This window comes from Hemitrygon akajei, chromosome 5, assembly GCF_048418815.1.
Source record: "Hemitrygon akajei chromosome 5, sHemAka1.3, whole genome shotgun sequence".
Classification (NCBI taxonomy): Eukaryota; Metazoa; Chordata; class Chondrichthyes; order Myliobatiformes; family Dasyatidae; genus Hemitrygon; species Hemitrygon akajei.
The window spans coordinates 143,247,102-143,268,279 of record NC_133128.1 but is presented as its reverse complement, the minus strand read 5'-3'; the positions used below and the strand labels follow the sequence as shown (position 1 = coordinate 143,268,279).

The 21,178-nt window shown below is 44.1% G+C and overlaps 1 protein-coding gene and 1 long non-coding RNA gene across 5 annotated transcripts in view; one reads left to right on the top strand and one right to left on the bottom strand.

Annotated features, from left to right (window-relative positions):
- The window catches only part of LOC140728256 (aryl hydrocarbon receptor-like), a 166,715-nt gene extending 163,604 nt beyond the window's left edge, over positions 1 to 3,111 (bottom strand). For 2 of the 4 annotated variants that reach the window (XM_073046745.1, XM_073046742.1), the window contains exons 1-2: positions 2,722 to 3,111; positions 2,432 to 2,619 (exon numbers count right to left, since the gene is read on the bottom strand). In XM_073046745.1, coding sequence (XP_072902846.1) covers positions 2,432 to 2,619; positions 2,722 to 2,780 — 247 coding nt within the window. In that variant the 5' untranslated portion in view covers positions 2,781 to 3,111. The remainder of the gene's footprint in view (positions 1 to 2,431; positions 2,620 to 2,721) is intronic. The other 2 variants (XM_073046743.1, XM_073046746.1) reach the window with 2 other exon arrangements.
- Positions 3,112 to 3,243: 132 nt separating this feature from the next.
- LOC140728257 (uncharacterized) lies at positions 3,244 to 20,859 on the top strand. The gene is made up of 3 exons (XR_012099039.1): positions 3,244 to 3,834; positions 5,885 to 6,018; positions 20,578 to 20,859. It is a non-coding gene; the product is annotated as an uncharacterized lncRNA (long non-coding RNA).
- Positions 20,860 to 21,178: the final 319 nt, after the last annotated feature.

Sequence of the window (21,178 nt, the reverse complement as noted above, 5' to 3'; positions counted from 1 at the left end):
ACAGCCTTGTGATAGCTTCCCTTCTTTGCCACTCTTCCCTCATACAAGCTGCAACATTTCTTGCAAGTTTGTTCAACTTTGGGAGACGTTGCTGCCAAGCCACATCCTGATGGGGAGATATGATGAGAGAGCATTGAATATCATCCCATCGGCGCATGTGTGACAATGGAGCAAGTTCCCATGACTGGGCTAGCCTTCAGAGTGCAATCTTTCCAGCAAGATCCCACCAAAGAACGGCACGTATATGTGCATTTGCCCTCTTGCGGATTCAGACTGGTAACATACACCAACAAGATTTCTTGCTGGCACGTAGATCACAGAGCAAATCATATATACGTCTTCCACACCTAGTCAAATGCCAAGGCCCAATTGACAGCCCTTGATGGTCCTCACCAACAACCCCCTACAACTGATCACTGATCAATGAAGGAACACAGACCAGGCAATTGGAACAGAAGCCTAAAGTCCCACACTACCAGTGACTTCTCTTCAACCATGCAGTTCTGACACAAACGTAATCTCTACATCAGTGTTGCGACATTGTCATCACTTTGCACTACAACACTTTTTATTGCTGATTGTGTATAAATTCTGTTTTTTTCACAAGTACTGCTTAACTGATGCTATGTGCCTCTAAAGGCGTTGCAAACAAGTATTTCATTGGACTGGTCACAATAAACTTGACGTTGACAAAGTCCGGGGCACGGAGAGAAAGCAGTGGGGAGTCAGTGTAGCAGGAATGAACTTTGCCTTCTGGAGATCCCACCACATTGGGCTTCTCTGTGTTCTCCACATGTTATCATACACCCAGCATACCCTAATGATCCTGGGAGGACATGCTGGGGTAAAATTGATGTTAACACTCAAACACCATGGCGATTTCATGAGAGCCACAGAATAGCACATAGGTTTACGATAGGCAGACACCAGGCTAAAAATCAACCAGCCCCAGCAATGGGCTGTATGGGGCTACAAAAAACTCAAATCTCAATATAATTTGGGTCAGAAAGACTTCATTTGCCCCACATCCAGGTGTCTGAGGTGGGATGTGATCAACTATCCACTCCCCCAGCAGAAAATGAGAGAAGCATACAAAAAATGCGGGAGGAAATCAGGTCAGACTGCATCTATGGAGAGGAATGAACAGTAGCGTCTCAGGCCAAGGCCCTTCATCCTTGTGTTTAAGATAATGAGAGGGAAAGAGGAACAGTGAACATGTAACCTTTTTAATCAGTTCCCCACTGTCAGGGAGATCTTTAAAAGCGGCGTCCTTACCGACAATTGCAACCTGCGACATGATCACGCCCCTTCCGATTCACTGCCTTGACACTTGCTGGGGTTACAACTACACACTCAAAGTGAGGTGAGGCAGACCTGTCTCCAAAAGCCCCTTGAATGAATGGACAGATACCGACTTCTAGCCAGACACACTCAAATTTCTACTTGATCACTTTTTGTTGAAAAGTTTAATCTTTATCCCGTGCAATTTAAGTCTCCTCATGCTAAACCAGTTTAAAATCACAAATGGATCCGAGGATATACGCAGAGAGAGGGAATGCGCTCACGATCCCTCAGAATTGAGTTATTGGGTGTACAATAACTATTATCCTCAGAAAGGGCAAGATAACGAAGAGTGAACATTTCAGACGGGGAGTGGGGTCCAAAAAATACAAGTTTGAATAAAAGAGTGCAAAAAAACAAATGTCACGCCCACCCAACGCTCAGTAACCACCGTGTCTGGCCGGTCCGGGTCACTCTACTCTCCGATTGTGCGACCCGGCAGAACGCAGCACCACAAACCCGTCTAACCGCCCGGATACATATTCAACTAAATTCCTACCACAACAGTATTTTACAGACCGGAGGGAGGTCAGACTGGGACAGCGCAGCGCCGTCTCTTCCACCCCTCCCCCAACAAAACAGAAAAAGTAGCCCAAACTTCGGAGGGATTACTTGGTTTTCCAGCTTGTGCAAACTCATACACAGTATACACGGTGAATATACCCTCCCTCAGAACGACAAAAGGTTACACACAATCCTAGCCACACGGAGTTCACTCTGAACGCCCTCTTCCCCGCTCAGACCAGTTTAAAATGTACATTCCGACGTGCGGCACGCATAATCTGGAACCCCTGCCAAAAAATGTGTGCGTGTCGATAGCGAGTCTGGGCCAAATTAGGGCAAGAGAGAAAAACACCGGGCGGGTGAGGCACACAACCGATGCCGAGGTACACTGTGGCCCCGACATTGAGCCCACCTGCGGGCGGTTCTGTCTGTACCGGGTGTGCATACAGATCGGCCTGATTGTCTGTGTACATCCACGGACTGCAGACGCTTCATGTATCTGTCTGCCTGAGTGAGTGTGGTGGCGCCCACGTCTGTGTGTTCCTCTGTAACTCGCTGCGTCCTGTTTAAAGAGTCCGTCTCTTACCGTTGAAGAAGCTCTTTGCTTTCAAGTATCCAACGCTGAGGCGCAGCACGGAGAGTTTGTCAAGCCGAGACCGGACATCCTCGGGAAAAGGCAACAGGCTGGTCAGTTTATCCAGCTCGCAATTCAAACGGTCCCGGTGCCTTTTGGACGGGTTCGACTTCACGCCTTCGAGGAGAGAAGGTTTGGGGCTAACGATGTCAAGAGGAGAAACGAGAGTTAGACTTTCCCCCGAATGTTCGGAACCCCTCCCCTTCTCCCGGACCGGCGCTGCCTCTCTCGATCTTACTTACCTCTTTTGTACGGGCTTCTTCCTCTTTTTCACGGCGTAAATCCCACCGCTGCTCAACATGTTGTCGGTAACTGCCCCCACAGGGTGTTAACCACAGTGAAGTAAATCCACACTGGCCGAAGGCGGCTTGGGTGCCTGGTTCCCGGAGCGGGATGGGCAGCGGCTTCCAGCGGAAACTCAGCCTCACGGCGCCACTCCGTCTCCGGCTCCGAACAGTGCGAATCCGTGCGCACTCAGCAGATCCCAAACGTCGCCTTACTCCTGGAACTCAATCCGTCAGACACTCCGACAGTCAGCCCTACGTGTCCCGATCTTTCCCTCACTCGCTTACCGGGAACTTTTCCTGCCTGCTTCGCTGACACCCTCCTTTCTCTCCTGTTCCTGGGCTGGGCTGAGCTGAATACAATCCGTCTAACATCGTTGGCTCCTCCCTCCGCAGTACTCCCGGAAAAGCAGCCGCGCCGAAGGAGGAGACTGCTTTAGGGGGTCCTGCACTTGGAACAGCGGGTGACAGAAGCTGGGGTGAAGAGGAGAGAGGCTCCACCAGAGTGCGGTTAGATCACGACAACGCCAACCCTTAAATTCTAGAGTTATGTTTTCTTTTCTTTTATGGGTCTTGCTGAGATGTTGCAATCGGGGATGGATTCCCTGTGCGCTGACAACGAAATCTATTTGTTTTTTTATCTGTTCGTTTTGAGAGGCGAAAAGGTACAAAACATATCTAGAACAGTATAGCATAGGATCAAGCCCTTCGGCCCATCACATCTATGCCGACCACGACAGCAAACTAAAGAAATCCTTTCTGCCTGTACACGATACATTTCTCTTCGCTCCCTGTCGGTTCATTGATCCTGCTAAATGCCTCTTTAAATGTCTGAATGCACTGCTCTCCACTCTCTCCGCACCAATCCCAACCTTACCAACAAACCCATAGACAAAGGAGGGACTGCTGTAGTTTGGCGAACTGACCTCTATCTACATTGCTGAGGCCAGGCGGCCCCTCTTCTTACCTATTCCTTCAAAAGGATCCCAGTGCAGACCATCAGAAAATTATCTTCGACACTATCACTGGCCTCATCAACTCTGGAAAAATCCCGTCCACGGCTCCAAGTTCGTAAGTTTCCTTTCCCTTCACTGCTCGTTTGTACGTCCTACCCAAAATCCACAAACCTTACTGTCCGGGTAGGCCCATTGTCTCTGCCTGCCCCTGCCCCACTGAACCCGTGCCAGCATACCTTGACTCCCGAAAGGAGTCAAGGAAACCCCTTGGTTCAATCCCTTCCCATCTACATCCAGGACACTTCTCATGCTCTCCAGCTCCTCACTAACTTTTAACACTCCTGACTGCCTCATCTTCACCATGGATGTCCAGTCCCTATACACTTCTATCCTGCATCAAGCAGGCCTTAAACCTCCCTGCTTCTTTCTCAGCTGCTTCCCCTCCATGACCACCACCCTTCTGGGTTAGCAGAACAAGTCTTCCCCTCAACAATTTATATTTTGGTTCCTCCCACTTTCTAGGACATCAGAAATGATTTCCTTTTTCACAGAAAGGGGCTTCCTTTCTTCCACCATTGATACTGCCCTCACCTGCCATTTCCTGGACATCCACCCTCACTATGCCTGTTAGGCGACAGGAAGATGGGGAGTTCCATTTGTCCTCACCTACAACCCCATGAGCCTCTGCATCCAACAGTCCATTCTCTAGAGCTTCTGCCTTCTTCAACAGGATCCCTTGTCTGTTCATCCCTCCCCACTGACCTACGCCCTGACATATATCCTACAAGGGAAAGAAACACTACATCTGCCCATTCACCTCATCCCTTACCTTCATTCAGGGGCCCAAACAGTCCTCCCAGTTGAGGCAACATTTCACCTGCAAACTGCCTGGAGTTGTCTATTTTATCCAGTGATCCTGATGCAGCCTCCTCTACATTGGTGAGACCCAGTGTAAACTAGCGGAAGGCTTTGGCGAGCACCTCTGTTCCATCCACCAAAAGCAGAATTTCCTTGTGACCCTCCATTTTAATTTGTATCCCCTTTCATGTCCCATCATGTCAGTCTATGGCTTCTTCTTCTGCCACAATGAGGTCACTCTCAGGCTGAAGGAGCAACACCTCATATTCCGTCTGGGTGGCCTCCAACCTGATGGCATGAACATTGTATTCTCCTTCCAGTAATTGTTTTTGTTTTTCCCCTTCACCCTTCCATCTTCTGCTGTTCCTCACTCTGGCCTCTTACCTCTTCTCGTCACCTCCCCCCAGTGCTCTTCTTTCTTCCCTTTCTCCCATGGTTCACTCTCCTCTCCAATCAGATTCCTCTTCTCCAGCCCCTTGGCTTCAGCTATTATCTTCCAGCTAATCTTCTTTCCATATCTCCCCCCCCCCCATTTTCTTCCGGCATTTCCCCTTTCTCTTCCAGTCCTGAAGAAGAGTCTCAGCCAAAATACTGATTTTTTAAAAAAATTTCCATAGATGCACCTGACCTGCTGAGTTCCTCCAGCAATTTTTGTGCATGTTGCTCTTAAATGTCACTATCTTTTTACCTCCTACCAGCTCCCCTAACAGAAGGATCAAAGAATCTGTGTGGAAAAATATAGCCCCGCACAACTCCCTTAAACTCTCTTCCTCTCACCTTAAAGCCCTGATATTTCTACCCTGGGTAAAAATATCACTATCCACCTTATCTATGGTTCTCAAAATGTTATAAACTTATGTCAGAGCTCTGCTTAGAAAACAACCCATTTGCCCAACCTCTCCTTATAGCTAATACTTTCTGATCCAGAGAACATCCTGATGAACCTCTTCTACACCCTTTCCAAATTCTCCACATCCTTTCTGCAGTGAGGCCTCCAGAATTGGACACAATGCTCCATAGGTGGCCTAACTAAAGTTTTATACAGCTGCAACCAGACTTCCTTGGTCTTAAACTCAATCCTCAAATTCATGAATGCAATCATGCTGTATGCCTTCTTTACCACCATATTCCCTATCTTGCCACATCAGTGCTGTGGGAAAAGTAATGAATTAGTGTACTGTTGTTGACAAATTGTTCTTTGTTGGTCTTTGTTTATGTACCATTTTCCGTAAATGCTATTGTATTCCTATTGCCTCTCAATGTAGTATATGGTAATGAATATGTACTATGATCATCAAATTACTTAGACCTTCAAAGATGGATGCCCCAAAGCTGAGTGATGGATGAAGGGCAGCAATGTGCAGGAGATTTCTCAACAATACTCCAAAATGCATCATCGTCTTACTGAAAGGAAACATGAGGTGCAGCAAGGAGGCAGTTGGTATGTCAGCTTCACTACAAGAGGATTTGAGCTTAGGAACAACTGTCTTGAAACAGCTTTACTTTTTTGGCAGTCCTTCTGGATCAAGTATGACTTGGCTGTGATGCTGCCTAACCTGCTGCTTGTTCAGCGTTTTCTGCTTTCTTTTCAGATTTTCAGGACCTGCGGTTATTGTTCATTTTTTATGACTTGCTCTCTCCTTGGTTTGTGGGGTCTGGAGTGGCTGATATTGGGGCTGCATATTTTCCCATTGATGGTGACATGGCATGTGGGTCACTTTTGAGATGACCCGGTCTTTCCACCATTCCAAAGGGCTTCCATGCTCCCAGTTCATGAAGTCAAGGAGTCAAGAAGTAATGCAATTTGCAAACAGGCCCTTTGGCCCAACCTGTACATGCTAACCAAGGACCCCACCTAAGCTAGTTCAATTTGCCTGCATCTGGCCCACATCTCTCTAAACGTTTCCAGTCCGTATACCTGCCTTTTAAATTCTTTTATCATACCTGCCTCAACTCTGGCAGCTCATTCTATATACTCACCACCCTCTGCATGAAGACATTTCTCCCACAGGCGCTTTTCAATATTTCCCCTTACACATAACCTGTGCCTTCTAGTTTTTGGTTCCCTTTTCCTGGCAAAGAGACTGTGTATTTACCCTCTCTGTCACCTACAGTACATGCCAATGAATAAAATCAAAGCCCACCCAATCTCTCTACAACTCATGTCTTCATGGACTCAAGGTTCTCAATTCCATCCTGAATGATCCTTCTTCATTTTGAACTGCCCTGAGACAGAGTTTCAGAGAAGGCAGTGGGGATGTCGTAAGGAGGCTTTGACATATCCTTCAACCTTTCCCTCTCTCTGCCTGACAATCTCTAACCAGAACATAGTAATACAAAAGGCTGGAGGAACTCAGCAGGAGAGGCATCATCTGTGACAAAGAGCAAACAGTCGAAGTTTTGGGCTGAGACCTTTCATCAGGACAGCAAGGTGTCAGCCCGATACGTTCACTGTTTACTCTTTTCCATAGATGCTGCCTGCCCTGCTGAGTTCCTCCAGCATGTTGTGTGTGTTGCTTTGGATTTCCAGCATCTGCAGATTTTCTCTTGTTTGTGATTGAGAACAAAATGTCTCTTTCCAGAATGTGATATCAGGAGCCCGACTGATGTAAAGGAAGGCATACCTTCTTCTAGAACAGTACAACATAGGAACTGGCCTTTTAACCCACCATGTTGTGTCAGACCAATTAAATTAGTAATCAAATGCCAAACTAAACTAACCTCTTTTGCCTACACAATGTCCACATGTTTTCATTGTCCTTGTATTCATGTCCCTATCTAAACAACTCTTTATAGTCTCCAGTGTTTCTGCCTCTAACAATATACCAGGCAGCACATTCCAGGTACCTACCACTCTCTCTGTTTAAAAAAAGACTTGCCTCTTGTATCTCCTTTGAAATTACCCATCACCTTAAATCATGCCTTCTGGTATTAGACATTTCAACCTGTGCAAAAAGATATTGTTTGTCTACTCTATCTACTGTATGCCTCTCATAATCTTATGAACTTCTGTCAGATCTCCCCAGGCCTCCACCACTTCAGAGAAAACAAACCAAGTTTGTCCATCCTTTTGTTAGAGCACATGCCCTCTAATTCGTGCAACATCCTGGTAGACATCTACTGCAGCCTCTCTAAAGCCTCGGTATCCTTCCTATAATGAGGTGGACTGAACTTTGTGTTACACCAGATGCAGTCTAACAAGAGTTTTATAAAGCCGAAACGTAATTTCTTGACTTGAACTTAATGCCTTAACTAATAAAGGCAAGCATGCCATATGGCTTCTTAACCACCCTATCAACCTTTGAAATCACTTCCAGGGAGCTATGAACTTGGACTCCAACATCCCTCTGCTCATCAATACTGTTAAGGACCTTGCCCTTAACACCGTACTGGCTCTTTGCATTTGACTGGCCAAGATGCAACGTTTCACATTTGGCCGTGTTAAACTCCATCTGCCATTTCTTCCTGCATGTCTGCAACAGATCTGTTTCCATTTCCATTGTATTCTTTGCCAGTCTTCCACACTATCCACAACTTCAATAATCTTCATATCTTCTGCCAACTTACTAACCTATCCACCTTTATTTTCATTGGGTCATTTTATATACAGTACATCACAAACAGCAGAGTCCCAGTATAGTCCCTGCAGCACACCACTAGTCACAGACCTCCAGTCCCTTCGACCACTGTCCCCAGTCTTCTATGGACAAGCCAGTTTTGAATCTAAATGGTCAATTTGCCATGGATCCCATGCATCTTAGTCTTCTGGATGAGTGTGCATCCCATGAGGGGCCTTGTCAAGCACCTTACGACAATCCAGAAAACAACATCCACAGCTCTACCTCCATCACTCACCCCCGTCACCTCATCAAAAAACTCAATCAAATTAATAAGACACAACTTGCCCTGCACAAAGCCAAGCTGGCTCTTCTTAATTAGGCCATGCATTTCCAAATGCCCGTAAATCCTATAACTAAGAATTCTCTCATGTAACTTCCCTCTACCTGATGTGAAACTCACTGACCTATAGTTTCCAGCATTATTTCTAATTCCTTTCCTGAATAATGGAACATTAGCTACTCAGCAGTCTTTCGGGACCTTGCCTGTGGCTACAGAAGACACAAATATCTTGGGAGGCCACAGCAATCTCTTCTCTTGACTCTCTCAATAACCTGGCCAATATCCCATCAGATGCTGGGGACATTCACCTTAATTCACTTGAAGAGACTCAACACTACTTCTTCCTTTACCTCAAGGTGCCCTAGCATATCAATACCCTCAGAACAGATCTCCCTAACTTTCATATCCTTCTCCTTGTAAAGTACTCACAAGCAAATGTTCCCCTCTTTGCCCATGAGTGGTCCTACCCTCTGCGTAGTTCCCCCCTTGCTCTTGATGTTTGTATAGTATGCATTGGGAATCTCTTTAATCCTACTTGCCTATAGGACTATTCATGGCCCTTCCTGGCTTTCCTAATTCTCTTCTTAATTTCTTTTCTGGCTTCTTTATAATTTTCAAGAGCTATGTTTGATTGTAGTTTCCTAAGCTTGACATTCTTTTTCTTTAACTTCTTGACTAAATTCATCTCCATACTCAACATCTAAGGTTCTCTTGTCTTGCCATCCTTGTCCTTTCTTCAGACTGGAACATGCCTGTACCGTACTCTGTGCAGTTGGTCTTTAAAGACCCTCCATATGCCAAATGTGGACTTGCCCAAAAACAGCTGTTCCCAAATTAACACTTCCTAGTTCCTGCTCAATGTTCTCCTAACTCGCCCTGCTCCAACTTGTACTCTTTCTCAAGGTCCATTCTTATCCCCATCTAAGGCTATTTTAAAAGTTAAGGAGTTGTGGTCACTGTTCCCTAACTGCACCCTCGGTGTGACCACCTCAGTAAAAGTTTCATCTATGAGATTTTCAACCTCCTGGATGGTCATGAATACATCCAGCTCCATCTCCAGTTCCCTGACCTTGTCAGTCAGGAGCTGAAGTTGGGTGCACTTCCTGCAGATGTAATTATCAGAGAGTTAGGTAACCTGCAACCCTACATCTTACAGGAGGAGCATTCCACTGCCTTATTTACTATCCTGCCTACACTTGTTATAGATTTGTCTCTAATTTCTTAAGCTTAGGTTCTACAAACAAATGATTCCAAAAGACTCCGCACCCTTTGCCTCTGTCTTTCCTTGCCGAAGCCTGTTGAGCCAAAGTTTCTCCCTCCTACCCTAGCTCACTCCAACAATGGCCATTCCTTTTAATTGGCACCTGCAAAGTTACTAATAACCCAGACTATCTCCTGCTCCATAGACAAGTACCAACAAGTCCCACTGGTGTTTTAAAACTGAGAAGTAAGGAGATTCCTCATGTCATCTAAGAGTCTGACAAACTTCTGCGGATGTACAGTGGAAAGTATTCTGACTGTTTGCCTGGTATGGAAAATCCAATGCACAGGAATACAAGTGCTACAGAGAGTACTGGGCTCAGCCAGTTTTATCACAGGTATAGTCTTCCCCATCGTCAAGGACATCCACATGTAGTGATGCTTCAGGAAAGGGATATCCATCATTTGGGTCCCTGACTATCTAGGCCATGCTTTCTTGATGTTGCCATCAAACAAGATATGCAGGATTCAGATTGAGATTCATTTATTTATCATGTACAGCGAAAATACAGTGGAGTGTGTTGTTTGCATTAACAACCAGCACTATCTAAGAATGTTCTGAGGGGCAGTTTGCAAGTGTCGCTACACATTGTAGTGTAAGCATAGCAGAACAACACCAGCAATGAAACAACAATAGCAAAACATGCCCCTCCCTCCCTCTCACCAATCACACATACAGTGCTAAGATAGCATGCCCACAATGTTCAGCAGAGAAACAGCAGCAAAACAAACCCCTTTCCACCCGCCAACACACCCATTCATTCATACACACGCACAGTCCTCCAACCCCAGGACAGGCCATCTCCAGGGCTCTGGCCTGAAGACCCACACCTCAAGGTTCAACAACAGCTTCTTCTTCGGTGCCATCAGGTTCATGAACTGGCCTGAAAAAAGCACAACCCTACATCAGGCTATAATTCTTTTTCACTCTCTCAATCTACCACTAATGTCATCATGTTTATTTTGTTGTTTTTATTCTCTCTCAACTCACACTGGTGTCATGTTGTTTATTTTAGTTTATCATGAATGATATGTGTAATTGATGTTAATTTATTTCTACGTTAACTTGTGTTGTCATGTTTGTAATGTACAGTGCTTCTGCTGCTTATATCTCATATTTCATGGCATTTGTGCCCTTGACAGTGAACTTGAACTTGAGCAGACAGCAAAAAGACATTGTGAAACACTCTTGGTGTAAAGGTGGGAAAATATTTAGAATAATCTGCTGAGCAAGTTAATGACAAGCATAATAAAGGATACTTTTATAAAGCAGCTTGGTTTCAAAATGGGAGTGTTAGATGGGACACAAACACAAGAGATTCTGCAGATACCGGAAATCCAAAGTAAGGTGCACGAAATGCTGGAGAAACTCAGCAGGTCAGGCAGCAACTATAGAGAGGAAGAGTCAATGTTCCAGGCCAAAACCCCTCCTCAAGACATATTTTGGTGGGAGACGGTACTGTAGCAAAATTTCAAAGGAAGAAGGCAATAGAGCACTGAAGGCACAAGAGACTGAAGACATCGGAATCTGAAACAACAAACCATGTGCTGGAGGAACTCAGCAAGTCATGCAGCATCTATTGAGGCTTTTAGTCACAACCCTGCATCAGGATAGAGCAGGGAATTTGGAATTTCCCAAAACAATTTGCATGGAAGAGAGAGGACATTTAGAGCCAAGGTTGAATGGAAGAGTTAAAGACTGGAACATTAAACTTTATTTGGAGAAGCAGACGTTTGAAAAGGGTGTGTGTGTGTGTGTGTGTGTGTGTGTGTGTGTGTGTGTGTGTGTGTGTGTGTGTGTGTGTGTGTGTGTGTGTGTGTGTGTGTGTGTGTGTGTGTGTGTGTGTGTGTGTGTGTGTGTGTGTGTGTGTGTGTGGTGAAAGAGAGAGAGAGGCAGCCAGATCTTCAGATGGGGAATTGCTCCTCCACCTCTCCACAATACTACTGTACAGACCCGAGTATAAAATAATACATGTGTACAATACATACTGAAAACAAAATGTTAATATGAACAAGAGAAAATCTGCAGGTGCTGGAAATCTGAGCAACACACACAAAATGCTGGAGGAACTCGGCAGGTCAGGCAGCATCTATGGAGAGGAATAAACAGACAGGGTCGGGCCGAGAAAGCGTCTTGATGAAGGGTCTGGGAACAGAAATTCGACTTTTATTCCTCTCCGTAGATGTGTACCTCTTCTTTAAATTAGGGCATATGGATGCAAATTCCTTTATTCATACCAGAAATGATTTCAACGCCTTCTCGCGTATTTTAACTACCATTTATGCGTAAATCTGATTTTTTAGAAGATCACTAAATGCGCTACTAAAACGACAGTCTTTCAACTGGACCGGGTTTGTCAGCTCCGGGCAGACAATCAAAGGTTCCAAAAGATTGCCTTCACTGTTTTCTCAGGAAATCCTTTCCATGGGAATGTGAGGCTAGGAGGCCGAACTCCGCTCTGTTTTGTACTTCTATCGATTGGCACTTTAATCTCAGTGCCCAAGCAATAGCCGGAGTGGAAAGAGAAGATCGCGGAGAGGTCGCCAGTGGGTGTGGAAGAGGTGTTGGATGGCAGTTAGGAGAGTTTGGAATGCGGGTGGGAATGAATCTGAGCCCAGTCCTTTCTCACTTGCCACTCTGCGGAGACGGTGCTACTTGTCCAGGGAGTGGTTAGTGCTGGCTTGCATCGCCAGCTTTAACCATCTCCTGCAGAAATACGGCTGCATTTCCTCTGGACGTTCAAAGAGTTGGGATTATAACGTCACCTGACAGGTGGTATGATGTTACAAGCCTGTTTGTCTTGTTCGCAGTAATAATTCGCGCACTCCAGAGAGTGAATTTCACTGAAGTTATTAAGGGCGGCAGAAGCACCAGCTCATGGAACGGACTGCTGCGTTAATCATTAGAAAGGAAAGGTAACCTTTCCCAGTGTGGAATTTCAAGCTGACTCGGAAGGGACTTTTCCCAAGAAACGGTTGCTCCACCAACTAAAACGAGAGTCCTGAACGAAGTATTTGACCGCCTGCCAATTGTCTAGCCGGAGTTCCTGAGCTGCAGACAATAGGCGGCGGGAACTATTTCCCGGTGTGAGGGCGGTGTTACTGAATATGCCACCCGCTCTACCCTGCTGTCAAGTCTACATTGACTCGCACTGGTCTCTGCCAAGGGAATAGTATTGTGAATGTCGTACGCCATCTACAGTCAAACAGACAGCGTGTCTCAGCTGATGGGCGCTTGCTTACTCTCCATTTTTTCCATTTATTTTACTTCTATGGGACATTCTGGCTCCAACAGACTAGTTTTAAGTTGGATATTACGGATACTTTATGTTCTGTCTGTTGTCTGGAACTACGTGCCTTGGGTGGCGCTACACGCAAGTTTTTCACTCTGCCTGTACCTCACCACAATTCTCCACATGGCAATGAACTCGATTTAAATCCCACAGATCAGTCCCCATATATCAAACTATTACCCCTCTTGAAGCCTGGATTCCAGTCACCTTTTCAGGCTACTTCACTTTTCTGCCAGAGCCGCCCCCATCCCGGCCCCCTTTCCCAGCCAAAAGAACCTTCTGCAACTACAGGAAACGCTGGAGCTACCCTATAACATTCTCCCTTATCCCTGTAACACCCCTCCAGGCAAAACTGCGATTCAGTGGCCAGTAACAAGCCTTTCTCAATGGCAGAGGTCTCTAAGACCATAGGTCACTGTTAGGGTAAGAGGGCTTAGAGGGCCTCTGAAAGAGAAATTTTCACCCAGAGAGTTGTGGCAATCTGCAACACTGGGCCTGTGGGGTAATAAAAAGAGTTAAGTGGTGGAGGTAGCAGCAGGGATGAGAAACAGCACTTTCATTTCAGATTGAGGACCCTTCTTAAAATTTTTTAAGGGGGTGCTGGAGGCAAAGGCTCTCACAACATCCAAGGTGGAGAAGGTGAAGAACCAAATGCTGGTACATGGGATTAATATAGATGGCCTGCATGGACTGTGTTGTAAGACTACATAACTATGAAAGTTCACAATTACGTCAAATACCATCTATAAATTTGCTAATGATGCAACCATTGTTGGTAGAATCTCAGATGAAGACGAGAGGGCGTACTGGAGCAAAATATGCCAACTAGTGGCACTCAATGTCAGTAAGATGAAAGAGCTGATTGTGGACTTCAGGAAGGGTAAGACAAAGGAACACACACCAATCCTCACAGAGGGATCTGAAGTGGAGAGAGTGAGCAGTTTCAAGTTCCTGGGTGTCAAGATCTCTGAGGATCTAACCTGGCCCCAACATATCGATATAGTTATAGAGAAGGCAAAACAGTGTCTATACTTCATTAGGAGTTTGAAGAGATTTGGTATGTCAACAAATACACTCTAAAACTTCTATAGATGTACTGCAGAGAGCATTCTGACAGGCTGCATCACTGTCTGGTATGGGGGGGAGGTGCTACTGCACAGGACTGAAAGAAGCCTCAGAGGTTTGTAAATTTAGTCAGCTCCATCTTGGGTACTAGTCTACAAAGTACCCAGGACATCTTCAAGGAAAGTGTCTCAGAAAGCAACGTCCAATATTAAGGACATCCAGCACCCAGGACATGCCCTTTTCTCACTGTTACCATCGGGTAGGAGGTACAGAGGCCTGAAGGCACACGCCCAGCAATTCAGGAACAGCTTCTTCCTCTCTGTCATTGGATTCCTAAATGGACATTGAACCCATGAACACTACCACACCTTTTTAATATATATTTCTGCTTTTTGCATGATTTTTAATCTATTCAATATACGTGTACTGTACTGTAATTGATTTATTTGCTGCTAAGTTAACAAATTTACCAACACATTCTGGTAATAATAAACCTGATTCTGATTCAATGGGAAGCCCAAATGCAAAGCGGATGATTGATTTGTGGGGTACCTCTATTCACTACCAATTGCTCACAATTTTAGTTCTTTATCCCAACCTCCCACCTTGCATCTCTGTTCTCAGCAATCTCCAACACTGATCTAATAAAATAGAGTGCAAGCATTTTGTCATTCCATTGGCTTTCCAGATTCAGCTCCCACCACCTGAATGAGAGTCTCTGGCGACAGTGGGATTGGGGCACCTCGTGAACTATTGTGAAGGCAATTCCTTTCCAATGTGCAGCATTCCTTAGCAATGATGGATGTCTATCTGGGGTCTATCCCTTGCTTTACCAAATTCACCTCACCTCCTCACCAGATGCTCACTTACTTTACCAGATTTTATGTGGGTTCCCACCCTTCTTCCATTCATATTAGCTCTGGAGTTATCATAACCATATGTGCTATGTGCAGTGGGCTGCATGCTTTTGGTAATGTGTTTTTACTCTTGGCCCCAGAGGAGCACTGTTTCATTTAGCTATATTCACGTATGTTGAATAATAATTAATCTCTTATTCCATTTTACATTTTTTTACACAGTGACATTTAGTATTTGGTATGCTCTGTCAGAGGTGGCAATGAAGGTCAATTGAGGTGGAGTGTTCCGGAAGGAACTGGTTAGGTTCTAAAGTAAATTCAAACAACAGGAAAAAGGCCCTTAGGCCCACACATCTGCTTCAAACATCAAGTATTCATCTATATTACTTCCATTTGTCAACTTTCATCCTGCTCAACTCTGCCCCACACTCCAATTTCCCTCATCAAGTCTCCTGCTATCCACCTACGCTAGCCAATTTCAGTAGCCAATCAACCTTTCGGTACCTGAAAGGAAACAAGTTGCTTTGGGGCAATACTGGGTCTAGCTGGATTGCTCTTACATATTGAGTGTATGTTCTTGATGGACCAAATAGCCTCTTTCTATGTTAGAACCATCTTGTGATTCTTTCCCCTTGCACTTTTATTGTTTTTATTATATAATTACTCCTGCACTACCCAAAATTTTGCCACACTATTCAATGCCACCTACCCCTGAATGCACTTACTTCAATACACCTGTTGTATCAATCCTTTACTGAAAATCTCACTAATTCAATTGCCTGAGAAAATATATTTTCTTTTCCTCAGTGTCAGCTGTAGGTCACTTGGCAGCATCTTTACCTCTGAATCAAAATGGTCTTCTCTGAAGACGAGCCTGGAAGTCCAGGCTGACAACCCACTAGAAGTGTCAACATACTTTGAATTGAATTGAATGATCTTTATTGTCATTATACATAGGTACAATGAAACTCTGTTTGGCTTCCTCTCAGGCAATCAAACAAAGCTGTAGATAAAATCAAGACAGTAATAAAAAAAACAGTATTAGAACATAGAATAGTACAGCACATTACAGGCCCTTCGGCCTGTATTAAATAGATAAGTAACAGAAAATAAGTTGCAAATAAGTTGCAACAGCACCAGAATATCACAGTAATGCACAAAGTGCTGTTAGTGCAAATATTTGAGTCCTTGTGTGTGCTCACAGTTTCAGTCATTGTTCTGTGGGAGTGGTGTGGTGGAGGCCACAGCTCTAGGGTAGAAGCTGTTCCTCAGTCTATTTGTTCTGGCTTTTAGTGTCCTGAACCTTTTGCTGGATGGCAGTGGGTCAAACATGAAGTGGCCGGGGTGTGTGGTGTCTCTGGTTATGCTGATTGCTTTCCTCCTGAGTCTGCTGGAGTAGATGGTGTCCAGTCCTGGGAGCTCCAGCTTGATAATTTGCTGGGCCGCCTTCACCACGTGATGCAGGTCTTGTCGCTCAGCGGCTGTGCAGCTGGCATACCACACTGTGGCGCTGTTGGTCAGGATGGTTTCAATTGTGCTCCTGTAGAAGTTGAGCAACAGCTTGTGTGGGAGTTTGGCCTGTTTCAGCTTTCTGAGGAAGAAGAGTCTTTGTTGTGCCTCTTTTTACAAGCAGCGAGGTGTTGGTGGTCCATGTCAGCAGTTTTGACAACATAACTCCAAGGAACTTTAGGTTTTCCACAACCTCTCCATGTATATGGAGGTGGGTGTGTACTCTGTCTTTTGATCTCCTGAAGTTAATGATCATCTCTTTTGTTTTAGAAGTGTTGAAAGAAATGACCAGGTCATTGTCCTTACACCACTCCATCAGATGATCCACCTCAAGCCTGTTGGCTATTTTTAAGATGAGGGTGGTGGAGGTGTGCTTACCAACTCTGACTTGCTGTGGTCGGTCTGTGAGAAAGTCAGTGACCCACGAGCACAGGGAGGAACCAAGGCCAAGAGTGTTCAGTTTGCTCACCAGTTTATCGGGGATGACTGTGTTAAATGCAGAACTGAAGTCCACAAATAACATCCTCAGATTATTGTTAGGTTCCTCTAAGTGAGTCAGAGCAATATGGAGGGCTGTGGTGATTGCATCCTCTGTGGAGCGGTTTGCCTGGTGGGCAAACTGGTGTTTCTCCAGATCAGGTGGGATTGTAGCCTTAATGTGTGAGAGCACAAGTCTCTCAAAGCACATCATTGCTATGGGTGTCAGTGCTACAGGGCGACAAGTCATTCAGGCACTTCACAGCTGATTTTTGGGCACTGGGATGATGGTGGAGGTTTTAAGGCATGTTGGAACAGCAGCTTGTTGCAGTGAGAGGTTAAATATACTTGTAAACACCTCAGCAAGCTGGTCGGCACATGTTTTCAGTACCCAGCCGGGCACTCCGTCTGGGCCAGCTGCCTTACTCGCATTCACTTTCCTCAGGGTGGATCTCACTTGATGTTGCTTAAGGACCAGTGTGGACTCATCGTCAGGTGGGTTGATGAGTGGAGCAGCCTCCTCCCTCTGAGTATCAAAGCGGGCAAAGAACTGGTTTAGGACATCAGGCAGTGTGGCATCATCACCTGGCAACAGATTGTTGGTTTTGTAGTCTGACAGCGCCTTGATGCCTTTCCACATACTGCGGGGGTCGTTGTTATCAAACTGATTTTCAATGCGCAATTTGCATTTGCGCTTTGCATCCCTGTGGAGATTCCCCCGTGCTTCACTGAACAAAGAATATTGGTTGGAAGTTTTTGAGTAAGTTAAAATTCAAACGAATATTCTTTGTTGAGCTTCTTATGATAAATGGAAGGCAGTCTTTAGTTCTTAATCTAAATGGGAAGCATTGATAAGTCTGAAGGTAAAAGGACAGCTTTGCAAACAAACAGCACTGCATACAGAGCACAGACGGCTGGCCCACAGCACAGGGCTGACAGCTCAAGAGATGCAGTATAAAACAATGGGGTTATGTTAATTGGCCCGCATCAAACCAGACACACTGGCTAAGTTATTTAGTTCAAGAAAGTTTGCAGACCAGATCGATACTATCACTTCGCACATTAAATAGCTGATCTATCAATGGTTGGAAGATTTGTGTACTCTGAGAGCCAGCCCTCACAGGATTAATTGTGGGTGTTTGGGATCTCTGTTGCCAGAAACTTTGACTATCTGTGTGAAGTCACCTAAGTGGCAAAAAAAAAATAGAACAGTATAAATGTTAGAGAACAGTCAGGCTTGTTAGGAATGGTCAAGGGCCAACAAGAAGAATGACAGAAAGATGGGTGACTAGAATCCATTCTTCTGCCTCTATTTTTATGGTGGATGATTCATTTATCTGCAGTTTGTTGGTATGCCTATTTAGTCTACAGGAATTGTACCCATGTTTTGGAAATCCTTTGTGTTATAGAATTTGTAAATCTTTTGTAAGATAGCAATTCTCTGTGAGTTTTAAATGTGTTTTAAGAATTTTACCTACATTTAAATGTGTATCAGTAAAAATAAATGAACTGTGTTTAAACTACTTTGCTAGCTGTAAGTATCTTGTTACTATGGAGGGGGAACTAACAACACTAATGGTGGGTATTGGCAGCTAAACTCACCATGGGAAGTCATCAAGCCTTTGAAGAGTAGGTGGCTACAGTATAACCTCCCTTTAGTGAGGATAACAGTAGCTATCTATATAGGACCGGGCCTGAGATCTTCATTTGATTTCAGAAATTCTTGCACAGCAAAACCAACACCATCATAATTCATAGGATTGTGTAAAGCTACAGAGGGATGTAAACTCAGCCAGCTTCATCATGGACACAAGCCTCCCCACCATCAATGAAATCTTCAAAAAGCAATGCCTCAAAAAAGGCAGCATCCATCATTAATGACCTCCCCACCCCCACCCCCACTACTCAGCACATGCCCTCTTCTCATTGCTACCATCAAGGAGGAGGTATAATAGCTTGGAAATGCACACTCAACATTTTAGGAATAGCTTCTTTCTCTTCACCATCAGACTTCAGAACCCATGAACATAATCACACTATTTTGCTCATTTTTTGCACTAGTTAATTATCATAACTTAATGTAATTTTTATGTATTGCATCGTACTGCTGCCATAAACCAACAACATGATGATGTATGTCAGTGATAATACACCTGATTCTTGTTTACTTTCTGATTCTGATTCTTTGGATGGATGTTATTCTCTCAGACATAAAAGATACCACAGATGTAAAGCAAGGCAGTTATCCTTGGGGTCTAGGTGGATATTTATCTCTGTAACATCATTACCAGATGCAGATTTTCTTTATTATTAATGGGAGTCTATTCTAAGAAAATAAGCTGCCACATTTGCCTATTATCAAATCTATCACTAAATACATTAGATCAATCACAACTAAGTGTTGAATGCAGAGATCAGCCTAATTCCTGGGGTACTGTATTCCAGACACATACCAGATCTCCCGTTTTATAAACCCATGGATCAAGAATAGCTCTAACTTTTGTGCCGTCATCATGGAGGCGTAGCAATTAGCATTATCACTTCACAGCACCAGCTGTCATCGATTGGGGCTTAATTCCCATCACTTTTTATAAGGAGTTTGTATGTTCTCCCCATGACTGTGTGAGTTTCCTCAGGTTTCCTCCCACATTCAAAATACTTACAGGTTAGGATCAGTGAATTGTTGGCATGCTATGTTGGTACTGGAAGAGTGGCAATGCTTGTGGGCTGCCCCCAGCTAATCCTCTGACCATGTTGGTCTTTGATGCAAACTACACATTTCATTATATGTTTCAATGTTTTGATGCACATGTGACAAAGGTAATCTTTATAATCATGAATCTAACTCATCTTATCCTCACTGGGGTAGCACAAATATGTTCATTCACAAATAGACTGCATCTTAAAACCACTGATTGTTTACTCAGATTGCTGGGAGGTACAGAACAGGCTTGTAAACAAATTGATCTTTGGAGAAATGTTTTATTTGACAAAAGAAACAACTGCTGATCTCACTTCAATTCCCCTAAATTTGTAGATGAAACATCAGTAAAACTCTCAATTTAGCCTTACTGGACTATGATGCTCGTAGAGTCATGCAACACAAAACCAGGATTTATGGCCCACCATGTCTTGGCTACCATTGCACTTACCTATACCAGTTCCACTATCTATACCTGCAAATGGTCTACTGTCATCTATGCCTTAATTATTTAAGTGATTACTGTCAGAGAAGACCAGCAGTTGTGGAGTTAATACACATTGTTGTTAGGCATATGGGACAGAGTGTGAATCATCCCTGGAATATCATACTTCTCATTTCACAAAATGTTAGTTTCTGGATGAAATCACTCAAATTATTAAAAATCTAAAAACTGCAGATACTGGAAATATGAAACAAAAATGGAAAATTTGGGAAAACGCAACAGGTCAGCTACATCAGTGAAATGAGAAACAAGATATGTTTTAGGCCAAAATGTCAAACAGTCCTAACAAAGGCCATTAAGCTGAAACATTAACTGTTTCTCTTTCCATGGATGCTGCCTGACTTGCTGAGCTTTTTTAAAAAAATATTTTCTGTTTATATTTCTATCAAATTATTGTTTGAATGAATTAACCTGCTTTCATTTTTTTTTACAGATAGAAGAGGTTCAGGAGAAAGGCAGCGGGTAGTGCTGCTACTTCACAGCTTCTTCCCCTCTTCCATCTGATTTCTAAATGGACATTGAACACATGAACACTACCTCACTACTTTTGTATTCTGTTATTTGCACTACTTGTTTTAACTTAACTATTTTATATATATCTACTTGATAATGATGATAAACACTTCATTGATCCCAAAGGAAATTGCAGTGCCACAGTAGCATTACAAGTGCACAGATATAAATATTACAAGAGAAGTAGAAAGAATAAAAAATAAGTTACCACAATCAGGCTAACAGGATGGTGTCATCATAGGTTGACTCATTATAGAACCTAATGGCCGAAGGTAAGAATGACCTCATATAGCACTCTTTGGAGCAGTGAAGTTGTCTTGGTCTATTACTAAAAGTGCTCCCTCTGTTCAGCCAAGGTGGCATGCAGAGGGTGAGAAACATTGTCCAGAATTGCCAGGGTTTTCCATAGGGTCCTTTGTTCTACCACAGCCTCCAGTGTGTCCAGTTTGACTCCCATAACAGAGCCAGCCTTTCCAATCACTTTATTGAGCCTGTTGGCATCACTAATGTTGATGTCACTG